Below are 15,643 nucleotides of genomic sequence, written 5' to 3'. Positions count from 1 at the left end.
GGGGTGGAAAGCGAAATGTAAACAAGAGCGTGCCACTCCCGTAAAAGGAAGGCGGTATATATCCGGACAAACAGATCCGCCGACAATCACGAGACTTCGCTCTGGGGAAGCTTGGCAGGCGCAAGTTCCGAGGTCCAACGGGGACTGCCGATGAGGGCGCATCTCTCTCCCCTGCCTCTTTCAGTTTCTCCCACCTCATTCAGTTGACCCTCAATCACCATGGCTCCTCGGGAGGAGCTGATTGCCTCTGCTGTAAGCTTTGCCTCTCGTCTGGATGTTTCCATTTCCGCTTTCGGAGACTGTTGCTAACTGGTGGCTGGCAGGTTACCTGTATGAATCACCGCGGACCCAGGGGGATGAATAGTATCGACTAACTTCAATTAGTCCTCCAAGATGCTTCAGTGGCATCGTCACCCATCGAGAAGAGAGTCGCATTTCTCCAATCAAAGAACCTGACGCAAGAGGAAATTGACCTTGCCTTGTCGCGTGCGGGCGAAGACCCATCTGCTACCGTGGCCACCGGCGCAGCGTCATCACCTTCGTCGCAAGGATACTCATCACAACAAGTTGCTTACCGACCATCAGCGTCACCTCAAGGATATGGATATCCCCCATATGGCCAGTGGCAACCTCCCCCGGAGTAAGTATCGCCTTGCGAGTTCTGTCGGTGGCCAGATAAACTGATGATTGCATGCAAGACCGCCAAAGAGAGACTGGCGCGACTGGTTTATTATGGCAACGGTAGTGGGCGGGGTTGGATATGGACTGTATTTTGTGACCAAGGTATTTCTGAACTCCACATCCTTCTAGCACCCAGACACTGATGAACTGATGCAGCGATATATTACGCCATTGATTGCCCCGCCGACCCCTCCTCAGCTAGAGCAAGACAAGGAAAACATCGACGAGCAATTCTCCCGAGCTTTTGATCTTATCGAACAGCTTTCGACTGATACCGCATCGCTGAAGGCTGCCGAAGAAGCCCGCACCGAGCGCTTGGATGTGGCCCTCAGAGATGTTGAGACTCTTGTTGGAGATCTGAAGACTGCATCGCGCCGGAGAGATGATGAGACTCGACGGATTAGCGACGAAGTCAAGTCATTGAAGGATGCTATCCCGAAGGCCCTGGAAGGTGCGCGGGAAGGCAACGAAAACCGGTTAAAGGAGCTGGGAAGCGAGCTGAAGAGCTTGAAGGTTCTTCTGGGCAACCGACTGAGTAGCGGCGCGAGCCCTGCGACAGGCAGGACTGTGGGTGCCTCGGCTTTGCCTACCGCATCTCGGCCGGCGCCCGAGGAACCCTCGGCTCCTTCCCCCAATCCGAATGGCTTGGCTGCGACCGTGACCTCGGCTGAGCAAGAGCCTACAGCAGCTGCCCCGGCGATCAGCCAGAGCACTAACAGCCCGCTCTCGCAACTCGGTCGGTCTGCTTCCATCCCGGCGTGGCAGATGGCCGCTGCCAACCGGTCCAAGAACTCTTCGCAGTCGAACCCGGCTCCGGCTTCCACTGAAAATGCTGCCGCCACACACAGTGAGCAGACTGCTACAACTGGCTCAAGCTGAGTCGATCATATTGAACTCGACCCTGTATACTTTTTCGCTTCCATGTATTTACCACAATGGATAATTTGCCCCTCGCTTTGTATTGAGAGTACCTTGTTTGAAAACGTCCGTATATTCAGTAGTTTTTCATGGAAAGCAGTAGTTAAAAAACTTGGAAAGCTCGCATTGGCATGGAAGAAATCAACTGAGGAGAGTGAAAGCTGCCGACGGCGATAAGATTACAAAAGCTTGGCTTTTCCAACCTCTAACAACCACCGACTCCGAACCTGGCTGCAACCTAACATCACCGAACACCGCAGCAATGCCTCGATCACCATCGCCCTCTGCCAGCGCAGACCGTCGCAGTCGTCGAAGTCATCATGGCCATTCGCACTCCCATCGCCACCGACACCGCTCGCGTTCGCGCTCTCCGCACCGCTCCGACAGACACAGATCAGACCGCCATCACCGTCGGCACGACCGGCACCGGGACGGGGATCGGCATGGCAGAGAACTCCCGGCTCAGCCTGTTGTACTCCCCTTCCAGGCGCAGGAACTGTCGAGACGCGATCTGGAGGCATACGAGCCCATGTTTGCGATGTACTTGGATATCCAGAAGGGGCTGTTCATTGAAGATTTGAACGAGGAAGAGGTCAAAGGGAGATGGAAGAGCTTTGTGCGCAAATGGTAAGCTTGGAAATTGCCTACCTCCTACTCCCGCGCCATCTCTTTCTGACATCGCAGGAACCGTGGAGAACTTGCTGAGGGATGGTACGATCCATCCACGCTCCACAAGGCGCGTGACAATGCAGCTCAAGAGCAACTGGCTGGCCCCATCCGGGGACGAGAATCGCCGGATTATACACAGGGCAGACAGTTCGCCAGCGAGGACGCACGGGGATCGCCACCCGGAGATGAAGATGAGGACGACGAGTATGGGCCGACTTTACCACATCCAGTCTTGACGAGAGGAGCGCCTCACTCTGGCCCGACGATTCCGAACTTGCAAGACCTCGAACTCAAACGAGGTAAGTCAAAGCTATTGGAATCTATCCACCCTCGACCTACCGCTTATATTCCTACAGAATCGGCCATCGAAGACGCAATTGCTGCACGCGAGGACGCGCAGCAGGAGCGCCGCTCCGAACTCCGTTCGCACAAGGCCGAGATGCGCCACCTGGAAGACGAAATCTCGCCGCGCGCCGAACCGGGCACGCGGGAGAGACAGCTCGAAAAGCGCCGGGAGGCGGCTGCTGCGAATCGCAGCTTTGCGGAGTCCCGACGGGGTGGCTCGCCTACTGACGCGGCCCCCGAAGAAGAGTTGATGGGTGCAGGGGATGACCTATCGGCGTTCAAGAAGGAGAAGGAGCGGGATCAGCGCAAAAAGAATGAGCGCGAGATCCGGCGAGAGGAGATTCTTCGGGCCCGCGCTGCAGAACGCGAGGAACGAGTCCGGAATTATCGACAGAAGGAGGATGAAACGATCGGTTGGCTGCAGGCTCTAGCGAAGCAGCGGTTCGGCTGAGGTGTTAAGCATTGCCAGCATGAACGTTAATTCGATTTATACCCTGACTACAAGCATCTCTTATGGATCTAATAATATAAGAAGATGTGAAGTAGGTTATTCTACACTGAGAGGATTCAACTTTGCCCCCTACGTGACCCCCCGACCCTCTACACCCGCTATAGTGGTAAATCATTGTTTGAAAAGAATGAAGCAAAGATAGATAAAATCGATAATAGTAAAAATAGATTGAAAAGGGGATTAGAAAAAGGATGAAAAAATAGAGATAGAAAAAAATAATAATTAGTTAATTAATTTAGAAAAAATATTAATAAAATAATAGTAATAGTAGTAAAATAGCTATCTATATATAGTTAACGAAGAATAAAACCTAAAAAGGATAGAATCCAGTCAATAAGCCATTTCAATCTAGTTCTTATTCTTTACTAAATCTTTCAAAGCCACCTGAGCGAAGTGTCAGCGGCTTGTTTCGATATCATTCAACGATAGCATCTTTTGCTTTTTTTCCCCAATATTTCTGCCACTGCGACTACCCCTTCCTTCACCTCTTAACATACTTGGTATGAGACCCTTGAACAACGACGGATCTTTTCCCATCCACCTCCTTCGACACCGCCACCGTGGTGAATGCCATCGTCCTCCCGACCTTTCCTGCTTTCCCTTCGATCTCCAGAACATCGCCTTCTTTTGCGGTCGACAGATATGAAACAGACAGATCTGTGCTCACGCCGGTATAGTCCGAGCCGTAAGTTTTGCACGCCAATTGATCGACACGGCGAGGTGCCGACGAGCCTCGGATACATCCGAGAAGTAACTTCGCGTCATCTCCCAGCTCCCAATGCCTCTTCTGTCTTTCTCCCCAATCAGCACGCCAACCAAAAAAAAAAATGAGTATTTCCAGAGCTCTACAGGGCCTCAAGCGCTTCACCACCTGCGACGTATGCAAACCCCACAGCTCCTAACACGCAACACGCAATCTCAATCCACCCAACTAATATCCACTCTCCCACACCATAGATCGGCGATGCCCTCGTCAAACTCAAGCATCCCTATGGGGGCTTCCTAGACGGGCTGCAGATGTACTCCCCAGGCAACGGGACAAGTATTTATGGGCCAGCCATCACAGTGAAGATGGTGGAAACTAAGAGCCCTGGGCCCACGCCGGCGCAGCATTTCGCTGATGCCAATGAAGCTGGCCATATCATGTATATCCAGCAACCGAAGGGATTGCCCTCGGCCTGCTGGGGTGGGCTGATGTCCACGCGCGCGCAGAAGCTGGAGAGTCAGGGGGTGGTGATTGACGGGCGGATGCGGGATGTGCAGGAGCATCGCGAGATGCAGTTTCCGGTAAGTCGGGGGTGACTTCGAGATTTCTTCCTTCTTCTGCATAGAAGACATCTCTGCAAAAATAATGGACTGTGTCCGCTATGAATTCTTGCATCCACTGACACTCATCAGGTGTTTGCTCGCGGCACGTCTGTCCTCGGGTCTAACACTTTTACTCGGGCGTCCGAGATCAATGTGCCCCTGCAGTTCAAGGGCGATCTCTGGGTGTACCCTGATGATATCCTTGTTGGTGATGAGAACGGTGTTGTTGTTGTGCCGCCGCCGCTGGTGCAGCAGGTCGTGGAGCTGTGTCAGGAGAGATGGGAGATCGATGAGAAGACTATGGCTGCTCTGAAAGCCGGGGAGCCGATGGGGCCCACGATTCAGCGGCTGCGCAAGTAATTCCTTTTGTACTATGCAGGGAAAATATAGACTATCGTGGTCCAGAAAATCTTAAGGAGCAAAGTTGGATCGATGAATGTGAATAAGAGATTGTGATAAATGATCTGGGACAGATCTTCATAACATTCAATATAATCCATCTCATTGATCAACCATGCATACTTCGTAATGTCTGTGGCCAGCCTGCTTATTCACACCTTTTCAATCCATGCAACGTCTCTTTTTCTCTCTGGTCCCGCTTCCGATCTGCAGATGTAGGTATTAGCGGCTTCTCAAAATAGCCAACGAAGTCAGACTCACCCCTCCTGTTGAGAAGCTTGCTGAGGCTCCAACGGCTGGCACAGACGATAAAAGGGGCGCTCGAAAACCTGGTTGGTTTCCTCGAGACTCAGACCGGAGGCCTCTGGGACCATAAAGTAAGTGTAAACGATAGCAACCACACAGAATCCCGCGAACAAGACAAAGGCTCCCCATTGATGTAGATTATGTATCATGGAGGGAGTCGCCTTGGTAATGGTAAAATAGAAAAGCCAGTGAAAGCACTGGGACAATGCACCGCCGAAAGAACGGATGCGAGTGGGCCATAGCTCGGCCCCAAAAAGATACGGCAAGCTGTAGAGGCCGATCGCCCAACCCAGAGCATGGGTAAAAATCATAGCAATGGCTCCATCGGACGCTCCCTTGCCCACGGAGTCTGGGTCCTTGAGATAGAAGCCCAGGTAGCCAGCCAAATACGAGTGGGAGACGATCTGGATGGAGACCCCAATCAGCAGAGACTTGCGGCGGCCGATCACGTCCACCAGCACGAGCGACGCAATGATGCAGCAGATGAGCTTGGTCAGGCTGTAGAATCCCGTCGAGTATATCTTGGCGTGGGATCCCTCGATCCCAACCAGTCCAAAGATCGTTGGAAGGTAGTTGGTGATGGCGTTGGCGCCGGACATCTGAGCGAGAATGTAGGATACCAGGGTCAGATTGGGACGGAGCAAGAACGTCTCCCTGATCACTTGCAGCGAGCTGACATTGCCCAGCCCGGAACCTCGGTCCTCAATTTGAGAGACCATGCCATTGAACTCGACTGCCACGTATTCATCATCCGAAGGAAGCCCACGGAGAGGTGTTAGAGCTGCCAGAGACCGTTGATGCTGGTGGTCCATCAGCAGCCAGCGCAGGGAGTCGGCAATAAAAAAAGAAAGACCAATGCTGATAGCGGGGGCAAGGGTCTGCGTAAACCAGGGGACTTAATATTGCAAATCGCTTGAGCCGGAGATGTTGAGGGAACAGCCGTAGATAACAAACACTCCCAGCATCTGGCCCGAGAGCATACAAACATTAAACCACAGCGTCATCAAGCCGCGTGTGGTCTTGGGAGCGATCTCTGCAATGGCCATGGGACAAACGACGAACAATGCCCCGATACCTAGGCCCGCAACAATGCGGCCAACATAAAGAGCAGCTGCGTTGCCGGAGGAAAAGCAGGAGATCAAAGACCCAGCAATGTAAAGCAGTTGGTAGATCCGCATCGACCAGATACGACCGATGCGACCATTCAGCAGGAAAGAGAGAAGCGCCCCAATCCCTGTTCCGAGATTGACGAGAGAGACAATGTTGGAGATGGTGCTGTCATCGAGATGGTATTTTTTATGAAAGGAAGGCAGCTGTGAAATTGCCGCGACGGATCCTTCGTTCCATCCTATGATCAAGGTCAATCTTTATGGGAGATTCCAGAAGACCTACCTACCTTTGGCACACCCACCCAGGGCAAAGGAGCAAACAGCCAAGAATAGATGGCGATTGTAGATGGCCCGAGGGGATTCCTTGATGGCATGAATGTACTCAAGGAGAGAAGTAGTTTGTTTGGCCATGATTGCAGAGCCACGAGCAATGCGATATAGGAATTCCATGAACAAGGGAATATTGTTTCTTACATAGTTTCTGACACAAGACTTGGCTTTCTGTACCCCATACTCCCCATTTCCACTCTATTCACCCCCACACGCCTAGAATCCGGGGATTGACGGCTCATCCGCAGAAATCGGAAGCATCCGACGTCGCTCCGATCGGGGCTCCCTTGTTTTTGAGAGAAATTCTCCGCAGCAATTCCAATCATCCCCAGACTCGATATGTTTGGACAAGAAATTTTCCGCATGCCAATTCGGTCCACTGTGACGCCTGCTGTCGGCAGGCGTTTGATTCAAACCAAAAGACAACACTCCCTTCCAGCGGCTTACTACCGCGGCGGCACCTCGCGGGCCGTGTTCTTCAACCAAAAAGATCTCCCTGCCCACCGGAAAGACTGGGATACCATTTTCCGCGGCGTCATTGGCAGCCCTGATCCATATGGTCGGCAGCTCGATGGACTAGGGGGCGGTATCTCCAGCCTCTCTAAGGTGTGCGTGGTGGGCAAGTCGACGCACCGCGACGCCGACGTGGATTATACCTTTGTTTCATTGGGAATCAAGAATACCAATGTCGACTATTCGAGTAATTGCGGCAACATGATCAGTGCCGTTGGCCCCTTTGCCGTCGACTCACAACTGTTCGCCCTGCAAGAGGAGAGCGCCGGCTCCGCCTCCGTGCGCATCCACAACAGCAACACCGGCAAGATCATTCATTCCTCGTTTCCAGTGGTTGAAGGCGAGGCTGCTTCCAGCGGCGATTTCTCCATTGATGGAGTGGCGGGCACTGCAGCCCGCGTGCAATTGGACTTTATAAACCCGGCAGGCTCTGCCACCGGCCAATTGCTCCCCACCGGCGCCGTCATAGATACAATTGACGGGATTGAGGCCACCTGCATTGATGTTGCCAATCCTTGTGTTTTTGTTCGGGCCGAAGATCTCGGCGTCGAGGGCAATTTGACCCCGGATGAAATCACAGCGAACCCAGACCTTCTCGTGCGTCTGGATTCCATCCGCCGTCAGGCCGGTGTCAAGATGGGTCTGGCTGAGACACCTGCTGCTGTACCAGGTAGTGTACCCAAGATCTGTCTAGTGTCAACGTCCTCGGCATCAAACGAGCGGGCCACAGAGCTGAAGCAGACCTCTGCCGATGTCGACCTCGTTGCTCGAGCACTCTCGGTGGGACAACCACACAAAGCTGTTCCTATCACTGTTGCCTTGGCCCTGGCTGCTGCTGCTCGAGTTCCTGGAAGCACGGTGGCGGATGTGGTAAACAACAAACCTGTCGATGCTGCGGGCATTACAATCGGTCATGCCAGCGGGAATCTGCTAGTCGGCGCTAATTTTGATGCAGATGGTGCACTGAGCTCTGCAACAGTCTTTCGTACCTCTCGGCGTTTGTTTGAAGGTCGGATCTACTATAAAAATGATGGTTAGCTTAGGAATCAACTTGGTCATCTTTTTAACAATGGTTTTTGTGGTAGTTTTTGTGATATCTTTCTAATCTACTTTCTGACTCTATAATCCAGAAGGGCAAGACAGAGGCTACTCGATAGGTGGTTGCAAGTATATCGAGGTAAACACTATCATTTGTCGCTGACGCAAAGTGCAACCAGAGATAGATATTTTGGAACACAAAAAGCCAGTGTGGACAACTCTATGCTAAATCAAGACAAAGGAAAAATTCAAACATCAACATTGGGATAATACACAGGAAAGGCTTCTGCCCAAGTCAAGATAGATGGCATTTGCTCGCCATCAAGTTCAGTGCACTCCCAGCCCTGAAATACTCAATCTGCTCCGGCGTAAAAGTATGGCGTAGCTCTGTCTTCCAGGGTTCTCGCGAGTCTGATGGGGTAATGTGCAGAGTAAGTGGCCGGCCAGGAGACAAAGACGGCAAACCCACAATATCAACGAGATCAGAAGCACGGATCCGATCATAATCAGCCTCCTGGGCAAACGTCAAAGCCAGCATGCCCTGCTTCTTCAGATTGGCCTCGTGGATGCGGGCAAAGCTCTTGGCGATGATAGCCACACCACCGAGATACCGCGGCTGCAGCGCGGCGTGCTCGCGCGAGGAACCCTCGCCGTAATTGTGGTCTGCGATGACGACCCACGGACGGTGCTTGGCTTGATAGTCGCGGGCCGTACCCGGAACGTCGCCGTCGGTGTGGGTCATGGTTGCGGACCGTGTTGACCTTGCCGGACTCGGCGTTGACAGCTCCGATCAATGTGTTGTTCGAAATATTTTCGAGATGGCCGCGGTAGCGGAACCACAGTCCTGCGGGTGTGATGTGATCTGTCGTGCATTTTCCCGTAGTCTTGATCAAGATGAGGCAGTTTTCGTAGTCGTTGCCGTTCCAGGGCGCGAAGGGTGCAAGCTTCGGAAGACGCTCTGAGGAGGGATTGATTTGCGCTGCGAGCTGGCTGCGGTCGCCTGTTGGCGGTGCCTTGTACGAAGAGTCTGAATCTTCGTAGCCTTGTTGGGGAAGGGCATCGCCGGCTGGAGGCACAAATCGGAATTCAGCGCCCGAGGACGTAGGTATCGAGTCGGCACTTGGGTCGAAGGAAAGATCCCCGGAGAAAATCTTGCCCATGACCACTTCGGGTGAGGCAAGAAAGACGTGAGTGGCAGGGTTTGAGTCCAGGTGGCCAGAGGAATTCCGATTGTATGAGGTAATAATGGAGTTTCTAGTTCCATTCCATTCCAGATACATCGGACGAAAAGATACATACCTTGGGCATATCAACTCTATCCCAAGAGCCACAGCACGGACCGCAAGCATTGGGGAGCATTGTAGCCCCGAGTTTCTCGAAGACTTGCAGAATACCGGCTTTCTCCAATGTCTCTCTTGTCTGCAAGCTCCCTGGAGATACCAGCAACGGCATTTTGGGTTTCAAACCCACATCTAATGCCTGTTGCGCCAGGCTCGCAGCGCGACCCATATCCTCGAAAGAAGAATTGGTACAGGATCCAATTAGTCCAGCTGTGAGATTGTCTGGCCATTTATTTTCTGCAACAGCGGACCCAAACTTGGACACTGGGGTCGAAAGGTCAGGTGTGAACGGCCCGTTGATACAGGGTTCTAGAGTTGATAAGTCGATTTGAATGACATGATCATATTCGGCCCCTTCGTCGGCATGGAGTTCAGGGGAAATCCATTCAACAGCTCGGGCCATGTCTGGTTGGCTGTTGGCTCGAAGATAGTCCGCCATCTGTGGCGCATATGGGAAGAGTGACGTTGTGGCGCCAGTCTCTGCACCCATATTGCATACTGTCGCCATTCCTGTTGCAGATAGAGTCTGGGCTCCCGGTCCATAATACTCAATAATTGAACCTGTGCCTCCCTTAACAGATATCATCCCAGCAATGGTGTTGATGATATCCTTAGGGGATGCCCACTTGGATAATTCACCGGTCAGCCGGACCCCGAGCACCTTGGGCGCGGTCAATTCCAAGGGCAGCCCGGCCATCACGTCCACGGCATCCGCACCTCCGACTCCAATGGCAATCATGCCCATGCCTCCTGCATTGGGTGTGTGGGAGTCCGTGCCCACCATCATTCCGCCCGGGAAGGCGTGGTTCTCTAGCACGATCTGATGGATGATACTTGCTCCAGGCTTCCAGAAGCCCATGTTATATTTCTAGCAGGCACTCTCCATAAACTCGTAGACCTCGCGGTGTGTCTCGAGGGCGCTTCAGGCTATCACATCAGAGTTGACCTGTCAGTATACACTGTCAAAAATACCCAAGGAGATAGAGAAGCTTACTGTTTTCGCAATCCACCGACTTTGTGAACAAAGCTGTTCAGGCCCAGGAAATGATTTGGTTCGAGTCGGCCCAATGCCGCTGTTGCAGGGCCCGCTCTGGAAGTAAACCCTCGAGTAGCCCGCTGTAAACGCTTCTGAGCAAGCATTCTGGCCAAATGGCGGGGCGTTGAGTTGTTAGAACCAGCCGTTTGAGGTTCTGCGCGTGGAGATGCAGTCCATGAAGAATGATCCTACACGCCCAGCGTCACCAACTATTGCTTCGACCTTTCGGCATATTGTCCGCACCTCCGGGTTGCAGGGTCTCTTCCGCGGTGTGGTGCCTCGCATTGGCGTCGCAGCTTGGGCGACTATTTGCATGGTGGGATTCGGCGATACTGTAAAGGACTTTGTTGGGCGCAAGTAGAGGTGCATAGAATGAGAAAATCTGCCATAACCGTATTTTTTTTATTGATGTCTCTTAGGACCTTGGTATGTTTCATTTTGTAAATCGAATGTATGCTCTCTGGAGCCCATAGGTCGTGTGAATCAAATTTCAAAGCTTTTATTTAATAATATAAGAAGATGGGAAGTGAGACGCAGAAAATCTGGGAGGATTCAACTTCGCTACCCCTACGTGACCCCTCGACCTTCAATACGCGGTACAAAAGAGAGAAAAGAAAAAGAGAGAAAAGGGATAGTTAACAAAAATAGATTAAAAAAAGGACTAGAAAAAGGATCGGAAAATAGAGATACAAAATTAATAAAATAATAGTAGTAGTAGTGGTAGTAGTAAAACAGCTATCTATATATCTAATAAAGAATAAAACCTCTTCAATAGGATAGCATGTAGTTAGTAAGCCTTTTTAAATCTAAGTTTTCTTCTCTACTATATCTTTCAAAGTCACCTGAGCGAAGCGAAGGTTAGCGAAGGTTAGCAGCTTGTACATTCATGATATCTAGTCTTTTCACTTCTCTACGCACGCCGCCCCAAGTCCAAATCAGCCGCCAACCTCAAATCCCCAGATCCACCGTCCGAACCCAGCCCAAAGAACGGCTTAACAGCAACATCAACAGTCTCCTCAAACAACTTCCCCACAACAGCCTCCTTGAGATCCTCACCCGTCTGCGCGAAATCCGGGAACGCATTCAGCTCGAGCAACCAAACCGACCCAGCACTATCGACGAGGAAATCAACCCCAAACAGCTCAAAGGCATTCGGCAGCGTCTGGAAATGGATCATCATGCCCCGCGCAGCTGCCTCGAAGACCTCACCGGTCACAGCACAGATCTGCTCGAAGATCTGCTCTTTCCAATCTGCGCTCAGACCGGGGACGTGGTGGTCGAGGTTCCAGAACCGGCGCACGCTGCCCTCGTTGGCGCTGCCGCCTTCTTGGAAGCAGGTGTTTGTGAGATGGCGCGCCAGATCTTTTACTTCGTCGTCTTCTTCGTGTGGGGGGCAGTAGGGTTTCGCGGCGAAGAGCGCTAGCAATTCTTTGAATACGTAGACCTTCAGCGCCCCCGTAGCGAGGACGTAGGTGCGGATGTGGAATTTGCGGTTGGCGGAGGATGGAAGCAATAGCGGAGGGTCGATGTAGGGCTGGGCGAGGAAATGGCGGAGCTGCGATGTCACCACGCCGGCGTCGTGTGCGGCGCTGGAGTTGTCTTCGTCTTCGTCCGCGTTCGCCTCGGACCCGCTTTGTTCGTCCGAGTCGCTCACTTCCCATTCCTCGAAAATCTCGCGTAGCTGGTCTTCACTGCTGAAGAGCCGGATGCCTTGTCCTCGATCACTCATGCCCGGTTTGAGGATCCACCACTCTTTCTCGGACTCGGGCCGTGCTTCGTTCTTCGCCAGGCTGTCTCGCAATTCATATGCTTCCAGGAGGGCATCGTCGAGAAACTCGGCATAGTCCAGTTCAAAGTCAAAGGCAGGTTTGAAGTGGTGTCGCAGTGAGCTATCCGGGTGCTTGGAGATCCAGTTGGCCACTGTGTTCGACAGGTAATGTTTGCGGATCAGGGCTTTTCGGATGATATACGCATTCGCAAGAGACGTCGACGGTCTTGACAGGGTATGCTCAAAGTCAAGCCGTTCGTACTCACGGTACTGGAAGACAGGCGCAGACGAGTCCGGGAGGTCATCCACAGAGGATATGCGCTGAATGCGAGCAGCACCTCCCAGTCGACGGGTCAAAGCCCGCTCGACCAGTTCTTGCACGTAGGTATCATCACAGTCCACGATGGAGTATAGAGTAGGCGGCTTATCCGATCTACATTCCCCGTCTATCAGAATGGTCCGGCATATTTCAAGAGAAACCGCGAAGAAAAAGCAATAACGGCAGAAAGGGGGGGGCGTGATATCTATCAGCTAGTCCAGATATCTAAAGTGCATGCCTCATGCCTGCCGGAAAAAGGAAAGAGGAAAATCGTCATATCAAGCCATAAACATGCCAAAAGCTCTACTCACAGCTTGATCTCCCCCGAGATACCCGGCGCATGCATGAAACTCGCCTTGAGGGGCGTAACACTGATCGAAGAGTCAGTTGTGTCAATAAATTATGTGGATCTAGGTTGAACGAACCTGGTCATCTGCTCCTTAACGGCCCAGCCATCATTTCCAGGCGCGCTTTCCTCGACACTTTGATACACATCCTGGAAGTTTGGCGCCCACTTAAAGTGCTTGTGTTGAAGGCGAGGCCGAGGCTTGTCACTGACGCAAAAATTGGAGTCGGCCTTCTTCCCGGCGACCTCGCCTTCATTACGCAGGCGCCGCTCCTGCAGCTCGGGTTCATCAGCGGAGGCAGGGTCCGCGACCTCAAAACAGCTCCCGGATTTCCACAAATTCCGCAGCATCTCGGTGTACAGGACCTTGTTTTGGCTGACACCAGGCTCCAAGGGAACGTTGACGCTGTAGAGATCCACGTCGTTGGCCCAATTCTCGCACAAGTATTCAACCAACCGGACCGAGTGGCGCGAAGCCTCTGCAATAACGACAGGGTCGTGTGTGCGAGAACTGAACGCGTAAGACAGCGCAATTGAGCGTTTCCCACAAATGGCACCCTCCATCGCGGCGCCGATGGTCCCGCTCGACAAGGCAAACAACGCTGTCGTGTTGCGGCCATAATTCGGACCCGACACAACGACGTCAATCGGGCCGCGCTCTTGGAAGTAATGGTACAGGCCGATCTGGACACAGCTTGCCGGCGTCGAGTTGATCAAGATCCATTCGTCGCCATCCTCACTCGGCTCGCCGTTGCTACCCCGCGGCAGGCTGTGTATTGTCCCGTCCTCCTGGTGCAGAGTTCCCGGCCGGAAATAGGTCGGTTTCACGGATGCACCCACCAGGTGCGCTTTACCGATCCATGAGCGCTGCTGGTGCGGAAGGACTACCGAAACTGTATGGCCGGCGGACTGCAGCGAGTGGATGAGGGAATGGACGTACGGCGACGACTGGTTCGACGGGGGACCGTCGTCGTTGGTGACCTATATAAAAATGAGCTTCCATGCCCAATACGGGCTATAGAATCCCCCAAGACTCACCAGGATGTGCATGGGGGGCGAATTGGGTGGGAAAAAGAAGATGGAGGGGAATCGGAAATGGCCCCGCGGCCGGACATTTCGCCATCGGACGCTGTCGCGGATCCACCCTTAGTAGATCTCGGCCCTAGCGAGACCAAGTCTGCGTTGGATGCAATTGAATGCAATAAAATAGCCAGAACTAAAGAACTAAGAAAACAGCCTTGCCTCTAAAAGGATCGTATTGAGATCTACAGTCTATTCGGTCATATGAGCAGTCGAGCTACTAAGTATAGGGTCCTTGCATTCACATCATAGTAAATTAAAACCGTCGCAGATCGCTAGATTCAATCGCCATCCTGGGTCAAATGACTGCGCCGTTTCTGTACTCCACGCGCTTCTGCGCTCTCAAGTCCAGAACCAATCCCGGATTCGTCTCCCTCGACGGGATAGCTTTTGACCAGCGTACTATCAGGCTCCTCCTTCTTGACAACCACCGATTCATCCGAGCTACTGTCTTCTTCTGGCTCCTCCTTGATTAGGTCGCGTGGTTCAGCCTTGATACTCTCGGGTGTTTCCTGGGGCCGCAGCGCCCATGTCAAAAGCAACCAAGTGGCACCGGCAGAAGCCAGGGAAAGCGACCAGAATACGGAGCTGAAAACCACAAAGGAGGTCAGTTTCCACCGGTACATGAAATATCTATTGCTTCTGTTAGCCCATTATGCTCGAGATATCCAATTGCGATCCAGCAGCCTACCTCAACCCCGTGAACTGGGCCCGGAACTCCACCCGAGCAGAGTAGACCTGCATCTTCCCATCGCTTTGGATTTCAAGGCGTAGGCTCTGAGGCAGATTGCGTGCGCCCCGCTGAAACTCCACCTTCTCCATCATAGGTACTTCAAGCATCTCGGCTTCGCGGCGCCAGCCGACCACGTAAAGCGGTAGACGCGCCAAACGTCGAGCCACATCCACCAGCGGCGAGGTGTAGGTCAGGATCGCCGGTCGGCGGGAGTGGGAGAGCCGGTTCAGTGCATTGGTCGAGCCTGGGAGCACGGACGCGGCAGGGCGGGAGAAGAGGGCGAGGTCGACCATGAAGTTGCCGGTGTCGAGGTTGGAGGGCGTACGCGGCAATTCGAGGGTGACAGCGACATCGTAGGGCTGCAGCGACACAAACTTCGAGTCGACGGAGGCGGTTCCCCATGGATGGCCATCGCTGTTGGCAACCGAGTCAGTACTATGGTGTGTGGGTGGTTGTCAAAGCGCGTTCTCCTACCCAAATTGTAGATGCACCTCTCGCTCCAGTCCCACCGTGGGGATGAATCTCAAATAGAACACCCCGTATGCAAAGCCGGAGACTCCAAAGAGGAGCAGTGCGGCGCCGAGAAACAGCAGGGTATTCACGTAGACCCGCAGGGCGGACTTGGAGATCAACGCGCGGAGAGGGGCGAGGAACGCGTCCTGTCGGGTCATTAGCCAGGAATCTCACCCAGAGGAAATAAACTGACCATCACCACCGCCCTTGAAGAGGATGGGCTGTCGTATTCCGACTCATCATCAGCGTATTCTGAGTCGGCCATGATGGTTGACAAGTTGACATGAGGTTCTGTGGAGCAAGCTTGGGTTCCCCACATGCTGAGCATCCTCTATCCACCTTTAACCATGATTTACTTCATTACAATTGCAAATAAATAAC

General features: G+C 52.8%; 9 protein-coding genes across 9 annotated transcripts; 4 read left to right on the top strand and 5 right to left on the bottom strand.

The window, feature by feature from the left end:
* Positions 1-219: 219 nt before the first annotated feature.
* pex14 (putative peroxisomal membrane anchor protein (Pex14)) lies at positions 220-1,560 on the top strand (the record flags this gene model as incomplete). The annotated part of the gene is made up of 5 exons (XM_056655458.1): positions 220-252; positions 324-330; positions 385-640; positions 699-783; positions 838-1,560. The coding sequence occupies 5 exons, from the start codon at positions 220-222 to the stop codon at positions 1,558-1,560; spliced, it is 1,104 nt and encodes a 367-aa protein (XP_056511071.1).
* Positions 1,561-1,861: 301 nt separating this feature from the next.
* Positions 1,862-3,064, top strand: NUU61_004875 (uncharacterized protein; the record flags this gene model as incomplete). The annotated part of the gene is made up of 2 exons (XM_056655457.1): positions 1,862-2,226; positions 2,284-3,064. The coding sequence occupies 2 exons, from the start codon at positions 1,862-1,864 to the stop codon at positions 3,062-3,064; spliced, it is 1,146 nt and encodes a 381-aa protein (XP_056511070.1).
* An 887-nt stretch (positions 3,065-3,951) lies between these two features.
* On the top strand, positions 3,952-4,792 carry NUU61_004874 (RraA family protein; the record flags this gene model as incomplete). The annotated part of the gene is made up of 3 exons (XM_056655456.1): positions 3,952-4,002; positions 4,082-4,411; positions 4,523-4,792. The coding sequence occupies 3 exons, from the start codon at positions 3,952-3,954 to the stop codon at positions 4,790-4,792; spliced, it is 651 nt and encodes a 216-aa protein (XP_056511069.1).
* A 191-nt stretch (positions 4,793-4,983) lies between these two features.
* Positions 4,984-6,657, bottom strand: NUU61_004873 (uncharacterized protein; the record flags this gene model as incomplete). The annotated part of the gene is made up of 4 exons (XM_056655455.1): positions 4,984-5,038; positions 5,093-6,015; positions 6,124-6,485; positions 6,534-6,657. The coding sequence occupies 4 exons, from the start codon at positions 6,655-6,657 to the stop codon at positions 4,984-4,986; spliced, it is 1,464 nt and encodes a 487-aa protein (XP_056511068.1).
* A 258-nt stretch (positions 6,658-6,915) lies between these two features.
* NUU61_004872 (DUF453 domain protein) lies at positions 6,916-8,127 on the top strand (the record flags this gene model as incomplete). The annotated part of the gene is made up of 1 exon (XM_056655454.1): positions 6,916-8,127. One exon carries the CDS (start codon positions 6,916-6,918, stop codon positions 8,125-8,127), a length of 1,212 nt encoding a protein of 403 aa, XP_056511067.1.
* A 295-nt stretch (positions 8,128-8,422) lies between these two features.
* On the bottom strand, positions 8,423-10,326 carry NUU61_004871 (uncharacterized protein; the record flags this gene model as incomplete). Its single annotated transcript, XM_056655453.1, has 3 exons — positions 8,423-8,790; positions 8,849-9,381; positions 9,464-10,326. 3 exons carry the CDS (start codon positions 10,324-10,326, stop codon positions 8,423-8,425), a joined length of 1,764 nt encoding a protein of 587 aa, XP_056511066.1.
* A 9-nt stretch (positions 10,327-10,335) lies between these two features.
* Positions 10,336-10,607, bottom strand: NUU61_004870 (uncharacterized protein; the record flags this gene model as incomplete). The annotated part of the gene is made up of 2 exons (XM_056655452.1): positions 10,336-10,387; positions 10,462-10,607. The coding sequence occupies 2 exons, from the start codon at positions 10,605-10,607 to the stop codon at positions 10,336-10,338; spliced, it is 198 nt and encodes a 65-aa protein (XP_056511065.1).
* Positions 10,608-10,705: 98 nt separating this feature from the next.
* NUU61_004869 (uncharacterized protein) lies at positions 10,706-13,986 on the bottom strand (the record flags this gene model as incomplete). Its single annotated transcript, XM_056655451.1, has 5 exons — positions 10,706-10,835; positions 11,451-12,704; positions 12,902-12,961; positions 13,016-13,917; positions 13,975-13,986. The coding sequence occupies 5 exons, from the start codon at positions 13,984-13,986 to the stop codon at positions 10,706-10,708; spliced, it is 2,358 nt and encodes a 785-aa protein (XP_056511064.1).
* Positions 13,987-14,297: 311 nt separating this feature from the next.
* On the bottom strand, positions 14,298-15,581 carry NUU61_004868 (seipin; the record flags this gene model as incomplete). Its single annotated transcript, XM_056655450.1, has 4 exons — positions 14,298-14,649; positions 14,708-15,184; positions 15,224-15,408; positions 15,456-15,581. The coding sequence occupies 4 exons, from the start codon at positions 15,579-15,581 to the stop codon at positions 14,298-14,300; spliced, it is 1,140 nt and encodes a 379-aa protein (XP_056511063.1).
* Positions 15,582-15,643: the final 62 nt, after the last annotated feature.

This window comes from Penicillium alfredii (genome assembly GCF_028826965.1).
Source record: "Penicillium alfredii strain IBT 34128 chromosome Unknown utg000007l_segment0_segment0, whole genome shotgun sequence".
Lineage (NCBI taxonomy): Eukaryota > Fungi > Ascomycota > Eurotiomycetes > Eurotiales > Aspergillaceae > Penicillium > Penicillium alfredii.
Note: the sequence above shows the minus strand (reverse complement) of the source record. Positions and strands in the feature narration are given on the sequence as shown.